This window comes from Varanus komodoensis, unplaced genomic scaffold (genome assembly GCF_004798865.1).
Source record: "Varanus komodoensis strain SLA01 unplaced genomic scaffold, ASM479886v1 scaffold146, whole genome shotgun sequence".
In the NCBI taxonomy this organism is placed as follows: domain Eukaryota; kingdom Metazoa; phylum Chordata; class Lepidosauria; order Squamata; family Varanidae; genus Varanus; species Varanus komodoensis.
Genome location: NW_025335427.1, coordinates 355,217 through 365,010, shown reverse-complemented (window position 1 = coordinate 365,010; position 9,794 = coordinate 355,217). Strand labels below are relative to the sequence as shown.

Sequence of the window (9,794 nt, the reverse complement as noted above, 5' to 3'; positions counted from 1 at the left end):
GGCGTCCAAAGGCAGCTGCTGGCACTGCCCCCTCTGCCCGCCCCAGCACGGCCTTGGCCCTGTGGACTTGCATCGCTGCACTGCCATGGCAAGGGCGCCTCGGAGATGGCATTCGTTCCGCCGCTGCTCCACAGTCAGGATGCCTGCTCTAGCCTGCTGGGTCCTTCTGGCCCTCGGCCTGGCGTGGCCCAGGCAGACAGCAGGGGCGGCCAGGCTCCCTCCGCCCTGTGATAGGTGAGTTCAGTGGCTGGGCGATGAGATGAGGATGGGAAAGGCCATGCCCTACGGGACCCAGCAGCTGCGGTGGCCGCTGTTGAGCTAGTCACCGCTGTTGAGTGGCCAACCCGGGATTGTGCCCTGGCTCGGCCCTGAGGTCCGTGGGGAAGCTTGGCCTGGGGTGCTTCCCCCGCCCACCAAATAGGCCTAAGAGAAAAAGAGGCTGGTGCTGGCCAAGGTCTGCACTTGACACCCTTTGGAGGAGGGGGAGGATGAAGCCGAAGGGCCAACTCGGGCTTGAGGTGTATGTGTGAGGGAGGGAGAATGGGCCCGGCGGCTTCATGGTCTGAAGCGGAGGTCTCGGGTTTAACCTTTGCTCCCAACTGAGTGGGAGAAACAGCAACACTGGGCATGTCCCTCTACTTACTGTGCCCATTTCCTCAGCTCTGCACTCCGCAAGCTCTGGTGCCCTCGCCCAGGAGCAGAGGCGGCTGGTTGCATAACGGCCTGGCAGGCCTGAGGCTGAGTGGGGCAAGCCGCCTGCCACTGGCCAAACCTGGCGCATGGCCGCCTCTCTTGCCCAGACTGCTGCAGGCCTTCTCCCTAGCCTTGGCTCGCTCTCCCCGGTGCGCTCGCATTGATGCTGTGTTCCTCTGCCAAAGCCGGGCACCTCTCACCACTCGGGGCACACGGGCACGGCACAGAGGTCCTCCCTTGCCCACTCACGCTTACTGCCCCCCGCAACTATTGTGTGACACCCCTCCCCTCCCCAGCTTTCTGGAGAGACCCTCCACCCCGACCGTCACAGCCCTGCGCTCCCAATTCCCTGTTGCTTCTCTCATTGCGCATCTCAGGGCGCAGGTGGCCTGGGCAGTGTTCTTTGATAACCTGGAAAGTCAAATGTGCATCAATTGTGCAACACTTGTAAAAACTGGATGTGAAAAGGATCTGCAAGCCCATTTCCAAGTGACTGTCCCTCCTGCTCCAGAGCAAAGCTGCATGTCTGTGCAGCGGCAGGAGGGAAGCATTGCTTTGGAAGTTGCTGCAGAACTATGAGAAAGATGTGTGGGGTGAAATCTGGGCATGTGCAGGCCCAACTCTTCATAGGCTGCTTTGCTCTCATTCATTCATTCATTCATTCACATATTTATCTGCCACTGGTAACTGCCAGAATGACCTCCCTTGGCGGCTCAGGCAATGGAACAGCATAAAACAGTTAAAAGAATGAAATCGTAAACATACAATAGTAGGTGAATGGTGGTGTGTTTTGTGCACAAGCTTGTGCTGTCAGGCCTCGGGACGGTGTCTGGGAGCCCCCAGTCAAAGCACAGAGTGCGTCCACATCGCACGGTGCTGTATGGCATCAGAGGTGACCCTGTGGCCACATGAGTCTTGGCCAGGAGGATGGATAATCTCCCCATTTCACGGACAAGCAGAACGCAAGGATGGTGGCCCGCCCCAAATCTCTCCCTGGCGGCTGCAGTAAGCAGGGGTGACCCAATCCGGTTAGCTGCAGAATAGAAGGCCATTGCCACTGCTCGGAGGACCGGCTGGCGAGCCAGGGAGTAAGAGCACAAGAAACTGGGGAGAGGAGGTGGGTGGAGAGTGCAGAAAAGGGGCAAAGAAAGGGGGACTGCGAGTCCGCAGGGTGAGCTGCGGCGCTGGCTCTGTCCCGCCTCAGCTGGAAGAGAAGCTGCTGCTGGCCCAGCCGGGCAGCCCCAACCCCGCTCGGCTTGCTCATCTCCAGCCAGATCTACTGCACCGGGGAGCTCCTCCGGCAGGTCCAGCAGGCCCAGCTCTTCACGGATGACAAGCACTTCGTGGACATGCCACTCCGGGCCAAGCCGGGTGAGTGAACTGCAAGTGCACTGGCCCCGGCACGCTCCTTGGAGGAGCGCTCCAGCGGGGCTGCCCCCTTCCCTGGACCAGGCCTGCAGCAGGCTGGACCCTTCCGTGCCCATGGCCATGGGAACTGGCTGGCTCGCATCACGCTTGGCCAGCCCGGCACAGCCATGTCTTGGAAGATGCCTGCCCCATGAGACGCCAGCCGAGGCATGGGGGCGTGTGGGGGGGTGTCCAGGGAAAGCCCCCTTCTCGGGTCTGGCTGAGCCACAGCAGCAGCACTGACTGCTTGCTTGCACTGCGCGAAAAATGCCCCTGTGCAATGCCGAGAGCAGAGCCTCCTGCGGGAAGCCAGGCATCAGCCACACGGGCCCGGCCTGGCCTGGGCCAGCCTTTGCTCTGACCGCTTCCCCTTCTTGGCAGAGGAGGTCCTGGGGCAGTTCCAGCAGCTGGTGAACGCAACGCCTGGCGGGGGGGCCCTGTCAAGGCAGCAGCTGGCTGCGTTCGTGGAGGCCCACTTCTTCCCTCCGGGGCAGGAGCTGCAGGCTTGGGAGCCCCCAGATTGGACCAGCAGGTACGGCTTGCCTCCCGCCCTCGCCCCCTTCCCACTCGCAGGGGAGGCTAGGGCATGGCGGGGCACCTCCCGCCAGAAGGGGCCGTCCTCGCGCAGCCCGGAGAGTCGCCCGGGGCCCAAGCCCGGCAGTGGACGGGGCTTGCCGCCAGGGAGCAGGGAGCAGGGCCGGCGCCTGCGCCTGCGCCTGCGCAGCTCAGCTTGAGGCTCCTGCTCGCTCACCTCATGCCGATGCCTCACTCAGGGAGCCTTCCAGCGGAGACTGGCGCCTCTGGAGCTGCTTTTCAGCTTGTTGGGTTTGGGGAGGAGGTGTGGAGGGGCTTGCCAAGCAGTGGGTGGCTGAGGAAAGTGGGGTGGGCCAGGGACGGGGCAGCCCCGGAGAGGCAGAGCCTCCCCGGAGTGCCAACCCCGGCTGGGACGCTGGTGTGCCTGTGTGGGGGTAGTGCTGGAGCACAGTCTGGCAGCGGCTCTTGGGCAGAACGGGCGACAGGCCCCATGCAGCGGCCCTTACAGCCCCTCAGCAGTCCTGCAAACGGGAGGGCGCCTGTGCCAGCCCGGTGTGTCTGAGCGCTGCCGCCAAGCAGTGCGGCGCTGCTCCCTCAGCGGGGAGTGCCAGGCTCCCGGAAGAGCCGTGCCGGCTTAGGCAAGCCCCGGCCTCCAGAGGTGGCGAACTAGATCCCTCTGCAAAGCGCGTGAGGGCGCAGCACCCTCACACCCCTGTTCCCCGGCAGTGGTGTGCATGGCACACTCTCTATTTGTCGCATGTGTATGCTGCCCCATAGCCAGAGGATCTGCGCTATACGCACAGGCACACACGCGCCAATAACAAACAATCCATAAAACAACAGAGTTAAAATACAGTATAAATACAACGATCTAACTAGGAACAGGAGCAATGTAACAATGACAACCAATAAAACAATAAAACAATAAACCATCAGCAAACCAATAATCCAATCTAATAACAGATACTAAATAAAAAAACTCCTGGCGCAGCAAGCAAGATAAAGGGGGTGCCAGACGCACGTCCTCGGAAGAGCATTCCAGGGGTGAGGTGGGGTGACCGAGAAGGCCCTTTCCCTCGCCAGGTCCTCATGTAGGGGGTTCACAAAGGAGGGGCTCCATGGATGAGCGGAGTGGCCTGGTGGGGACACATGGAGACAGGCATTCCTTTTGAGACTCCCCAGAACTGGAGGTGGCATTTGGCCAGCGGGACCCCCTTCCACCCGGCATTTGGCCAGCGGGACCCTCCTCCCCACCGCCCTGGTTCTCCTGTGGCTGGTACTTGGGGACTTCCAGCCTGGCAGGGTGGGCTGCCTCCGTGGAAGCTGCTTCTGCGCTGCCCTTTTCTTAGGCGGTGGTGGCAGGAGAAGCCCCCTCCCCCCCCATTCTTTCCCTCGGACGCCAGAGGAAGCCTGCCCTGCTCGCGGAGGCCTTGCGGAGCGGCTGTGGTTATGCCGGCGTTTTATGAGCATCTAGATCTGCCTTCTTGTCTTTGCACTGTGGCTTTATTGATTGATTGCCTTTGCAAAAGCATTTGCTGCAAAGCAGCCGATGACGCATCCCGATGAGTGTTGCAGAGATCCCCCCCCCCCCCCCCCCCCCCCTTGCTGGCATGCCCCCACCCCGCCATTCCAAGGCCCGCCTGAACCTCGGGAAACGCTCCTTGCTGGTGCCCACAAGTGCACCCCCCGGAGGAACAGCGCCCCTTGCCCTGCTCAGCTCAAGGAGACGGAGGGACTGCTTAGCCCCCCTGCCCCCCCCCGCACTGATGCCCGTGGGCCTGCTGCTTTTCCAGCCCTCCTCTTCTCCAGAGGATCCTGGACGAGAAGCTGCGATTCTGGGCACAGGAGCTGATTTCCAAGTGGAAGCAGCTGGGCAGGCAGGTAATTCCTACATGGCACCAGGGTGGGGGGGTTCTCTGGCATGTCCCAGCAAAGGGGCACAGCCAGGCCGTGTTTGCCTTCCAGATCAAGCCAGACGTCCAAACCAACCCAGAGCGGCATTCCCTGATCTACGTGCCAAACCCGCTGATAGTTCCTGGAGGGCGGTTCCTGGAATACTACTACTGGTGAGAGGCTCTCCGAGCAGCCAGAGGCTCTGGCCTGCACAGCGGCATCTTCCAGGGAGCCCGCGGGCACTGTCTCTTGCCAGCCCACCCCCCCCGCTCAGGGGGAGGGGAGACTCAGTCTGTGACTTTCCCTCTAGGGATTCCTTCTGGATCATCGAGGGCCTGCTGCTCTCGGGCATGGCAGCCACCGCCGAGGGCATGATCCAGAACTTCCTCTTCCTGGTGGAGAAGTAAGAGTTCCCTGGGGAAGCGCAAGGGGGCTCCAGGGGAAGCGCAGGCGGAAGCCCGGCCTCCCGGAGGGAAGGGGTGTGTGGCTCGCGTTCCTGCCTGGGCCGGCACTGACTGGCCGTTCCATGGTGTCAGGCGCCCGGGCTGAGGCCGGAAGGCCTGGCCCAGCCGCAGAGGTGGGTGCTGCTAGCGAGGTCGGGGCCCGAAGCAAAGGGGCGCCAGGATCCCCAAACCAGGGAGGGCTGGATGCACACACGGTGCTGGTGAAGCCGGGAGCCGGGCCAGGACCAGACTGTGCAAGTGTGGCGAAGGAGATGGAGCATGGAGCGAAGGCTGAGCGGGCGGAGGCAGGGCTGCGCCACGGGATGGCTGGGCCTGAGCCCATGGCGCACAGGCTGGCGTGCCTTGCGGGGCAAACATGCCGCTCGCCACCCGGGGATGTGCAAGGCCTCAGGTCCTGGTGGAACGGCCAGGATATGGGCTGTGCCACATGCTCACCGGGCCAGTGTTTCTCCTCCATGACAGGTTTGGACACATCCCGAATGGGGGCCGCGTCTACTACGAGCGCCGGAGCCAGCCGCCCTTCCTCACCCTGATGATGGAGAGCTACTTGAAACACACAAACAGTACCAGTTTCCTGAGGTGGGCCCCAATTCTCCCTTTGCACCGCCAAAGCAAAAAGCTGTGCCCGAACTCTGGTGGGCCAAGGCCTGCATGGATGCGGGGACACATCTGCATCTTGTGCCTTGTGGGCACTCTCACTAAATGGCTGCCTGGTGGGCATGGCCAGACCCACACCAGGCATTTCGTGGGAACCGAGTGGGTGAAACTGGAAGGAAGCAGCCTGGCCGACTCCTGAATTCCAAGCCTCTCCCTGGAACCCAGGAGAGGCGCCAGCGTTGCCCGTGGACGTCACGCTGGGGAGCCCGGGGGGAGAGGCTCGTTCATCCTCCTGGAAGGGAGACGGGAGGTGCGCCTCCTGCTGAATTAGCAGCAGGAGCGCCCAAAAGGCACCGCCATGGCCCAGCCGGCGTGGCGCTCTCATCTGCGGCAGTGCCACAGCCATGAGCCACGGGGAGGCCCCGGGTCGGTGTTTGGGGCTGGGCTCAACCATGGCTTCCAACTCCTGCTTCTCCAGGAGAAACATCCACCTGCTGGAGGCCGAGTACCGCTTCTGGCAGCAGCAGCGGGCAGTGAACATCTCCACTGGGGGCCAGCAGTACCAGCTGAACCGCTACCGTGTCCAGGTGGGGGGGCCCAGGTGAGGGGCGAAGGTGCCGGAGAGCGGGGAGCAGGGGGTCCTCCAGGCGTGTGCTCACCAGCCCCGCCCTCTCTTGCCCCCTCCTTGCCCCCCAGGCCAGAGTCGTACATGAAGGATGTGCAGCTGGCGAGCGGCCTGGATGCTGGTGAGGACCTCCCCCCCCCCCCCCCCGAGGCTCCTGTGAGCAGTGCAGCAGCCCTGGCGGCCGGAGACCCAGCAGGGCTCACCGGGTCCTGCCTGTGACTGGGGCCCGGACCTCGCCGCTGGGCTCGGCCGGGGAGCAGGCACTCCGTCCTCCAGCCGGGCGTGTGGTGACCGGAGACTCCCCGTGCGCAGCTCCCCTTGGCCATGCCCAGGCCTGGGGTGCAGTGTTTGACGTGTGGACCCAGACGCCCCGAATCCAGGCTCCGGGGTGATGCCGAAGGCAGGCAAGGGTCTTTGCGCCTGCTTCCCCCACACTTCCTCCCTAACCCTACCCCGCACCCCGGTCCCTTTCCCTGCAGAAGCACAGCAGTCGCTCTGGGCGGAACTGAAGACTGCGGCGGAATCCGGCTGGGATTTCTCTTCCCGCTGGTTCCTGCCGGGGCCACGCTCCACCCAGGCCACGCTGAGAGACACCAAAGCCAGCGAGGTGGTGCCCGTGGACCTGAACGCCATCCTGTGCAGAGTTGAGCGGCTCCTCGCCACCTTCTACAGGGAGCTGGGTGAGGCGCCTGGGCAAGTGGGTGGCAGGCGAGGGACCGGCGGCCTGCGCCGGAGCTCTGGCAGGGTGGTCTGGGGGCTGGGCACCCTGGCGAGGGCCTCCCTGTGCCAAGGGTGCAGCCACCTGCAGGCAGCCTCGCAAGCGGGGAAGGTCACCGCTGGAGGGCCGAGAGGGCCCAGTCTGCCGGCTTGTGCAGTGGGGCCCACAGGGTGAGGGGCCGTGACACCCGCAGCCACTGTCCCTCCTCTCCAGGGAACAGCCAGAAGGCCGACTCCTTCCAGGCAGCTCACGAGCAGCGGGTGGCTGCCATCCGGGCCGTCCTTTGGGACGACCAGGCCGGAAGCTGGTTTGACTATGACCTGCTGCAGCAGAGGAAGAGCACGGCCTTCTACCCGTCCAACGTAGCCCCTCTCTGGGCCGAGTGTGGCGTGGACGCTGCTGTGGTAGAAAAGGCCCTTGGCTACCTGCAGGTGCGTGGGCACCAGCCCGGCAGGGCAGGAGGCGGCTGAGGAGCTGAGGCGCAGCCGGGGAGGCGTGGGGGTCGAGTCCGTCGGCGTTCAAGCCAGCGTTCAGGCTGCTGCCAGGGCGAGAGAGGGAGAGGCAGGAGCCTCCGACCTGGGCAGGCTCCTGGGTGCCTGGCAGCCTGGGGAAGCCACCGGTCTGAGCAAGCCCTGGCCGGAGGACTCGGTTGTGGGCTGGCGAGGTGAGTGGTGTCCGGAGGGCTCGCGAGTGCCCCAGCCAGTGGCCTCTGCCGAGAAGAGACCCTGGTGGAACCGTGAGCCAGTGCCGGGGGTGCTTTTGGAAAAAAGCAGGACGGTGCCTTGCCCGGGGGCACAGCCAGTGAAGCAGGGGCTCGGGCACATCAACCTCCCAGGTCAAGTGAGGGCTGCAGACCTGGGAAACAGGCTGGGGGACCCCCCCCCACCCCACCACTGGCATAGCCTGGAGAAGCCCCAGAGCTGTCCAGAAGGCACTGCGGCTGCGAGGCTCCAAGCAAGCCGAGTGAGCCAGGGCTGCCGGGCTCAGCCCCTTGGTGCCATGGCTGCCGCCAGCCCTCCTTGTGAGTAGCCCCTGGCAGCAGGCAAGGGTACATCTCGCCAGGGACCTGAAGCCATGGGGCTTCCTGGGGCCGTGAGCAGCACCCCGTCCCGTGGGGGCAGTCGGAAGCCTCGCCGCTAGGGCCTGGGGCTGCCGTGGGCTGCACCGGGGGCTCCGAGGGCCCACGGGCTCTGGAGGGCCTGGCCTCTCGCCAGGAGACAACTCCGGGGTGCTATGGTGCCTGGGACTGTGGCTGTGTGTCCGCAGGGGAGCTCCGCACTGTCCTACGCCAACGGACTGCCCGCCTCCTTGGCTCGCACGGGCCAGCAGTGGGACCTGCCCAACGCCTGGGCCCCACTCCAGCACATGGTGATCGAGGGTAAGGATCCGTCTTGCGGCAGAGGGCGGTGCCAGCTGGCCTTCCTCGGAGGGAGGGGGCTCTGGGGCAAGGGCATTCCCAGAGTGCCCCTGGGGAGCCAAGCCAGGGGAACCTGGGCTGGTCCCAGCACAGCCCCGCGTGGCCCCCGCCTTGCCTGCTCTGGCCCAGCAGCAGGCCGGCGGGTGAGCGCACTTTCTGCCCGCCAGGTCTGGCCAAGTCCTCCCTGCCCCAGGCACAAGAACTGGCCTTCACCTTGGCCCAGCGCTGGGTGCGGATGAACCTGGCCGTCTACGAGAGGCACCACGCCATGTTTGAGAAGGTACCTAGCCGGTCTGGTGGGGAAGCCCCGCTTCGCTGCTTGCACGGGGGCAGCCGGGCCTTCTGGCTTGCAGCCTCTACTGGGCCGGGGCAGGCAGAGGATCAGGCAGCCTCTCCCACTCCGCTTGCTCTTCTCTTTCCCAGTACGTGGTTGAAGGCGACGGGGAGCCGGGCACCGGTGGGGAGTATCCCGTCCAGGTAGGGCAGCTTTCCCCACCCCCCCCGGGACAGGAGTGGGAAGTGGCTCAGGTGTGGCGATGGGGCCTGTCCGCCTGTCTCCCTTGCAGGTGGGGTTCGGCTGGACCAACGGAGTGGTCCTGCAGCTGCTGGATCGCTATGGCAGCCGGCTCACCTCCACAGGTGCTCTGGTGACTCCGATGCTGCCCTGGATCGGGACCTGCCTGGCCCTGGCCCTGCTGTAGCCACTGCCTTCCGGCCCAGCCTGACTCTGGATTGCAGGGAGGCAGGCGGCCACTGGCTGGCATCCGCCCTTCCCGTGGGGCCGAGGCAGCACAGGAGCCTTCCAGCCATGGCCGAGGGCTTCCGCCTGGGCAGTGTGGCGAGCATGGCCAGCTGCCTCCCTGGCGTGCCAGGCGTGGGAACGAAAGGAGCACCCGGTTGCGGATCCTTCTCTGGTTCTGGCGGGTTCCTCTGGGCCGGTCTGCCTAGAGCAGAGTGCGCCGAGGCAAGGCAGGTGGAGGGACGGGGAGACCTCAGGACTGCACCACAGGAAGGCAAGGATGCAACTCCGGGGCTTTCTGACTCAGAAGAAGGCACGTGACTGGCGGGGGCAGCAGAGGTCATGCATGCTGCCAAGAGTTAACTTGTCCCTCCAAAGAAGGGCCAGCTAGGTGGACGGTGGCTCTCAGCAGCGGCAATACCGGCTGGGGCTGATGGGATGCAAAATCAGAAGCATCTGGGGGCACTGAGCTGGGCAGGCTGCTGTGACTTGACTCTTGTGTCCGTGCACTTTGTTGGCAAATAAACCACGCCAGACCAAGCACTCCTCGTGATAATCGCATGCACAGGACGCAGCAGCACTGCCGGCCACGGTGTGCATCCTGACACCACGAAAGCCCCGGCAGGGGCTCCTCTCCGCCCGGATGTGAGGGCGGCTGCACAGGAGCCGCCGATTCACAGCAACGGCCTGGAAATGGTTTGCATCAA

General features: G+C 64.5%; 1 protein-coding gene across 1 annotated transcript; it reads left to right on the top strand.

The window, feature by feature from the left end:
* Positions 1-98: 98 nt before the first annotated feature.
* TREH (trehalase) lies at positions 99-9,627 on the top strand. The gene is made up of 15 exons (XM_044423678.1): positions 99-234; positions 1,964-2,064; positions 2,482-2,632; positions 4,428-4,515; positions 4,600-4,700; positions 4,838-4,930; positions 5,454-5,570; positions 6,067-6,189; positions 6,285-6,334; positions 6,693-6,893; positions 7,145-7,362; positions 8,198-8,309; positions 8,516-8,628; positions 8,772-8,825; positions 8,915-9,627. The coding sequence occupies exons 1-15, from the start codon at positions 140-142 to the stop codon at positions 9,047-9,049; spliced, it is 1,752 nt and encodes a 583-aa protein (XP_044279613.1). The 5' UTR covers positions 99-139; the 3' UTR covers positions 9,050-9,627.
* Positions 9,628-9,794: the final 167 nt, after the last annotated feature.

Bases quoted from the DNA above. Each gene is read 5' to 3' on its own strand.
- TREH (XM_044423678.1), top strand. From the start codon at position 140: ATGCCTGCTCTAGCCTGCTGGGTCCTTCTGGCCCTCGGCCTGGCGTGG. The intron at 8,629-8,771 runs GTACCTAGCCGG...TCTCTTTCCCAG, and splicing joins ACCACGCCATGTTTGAGAAG to TACGTGGTTGAAGGCGACGG. The intron at 8,826-8,914 runs GTAGGGCAGCTT...TCTCCCTTGCAG, and splicing joins GTGGGGAGTATCCCGTCCAG to GTGGGGTTCGGCTGGACCAA.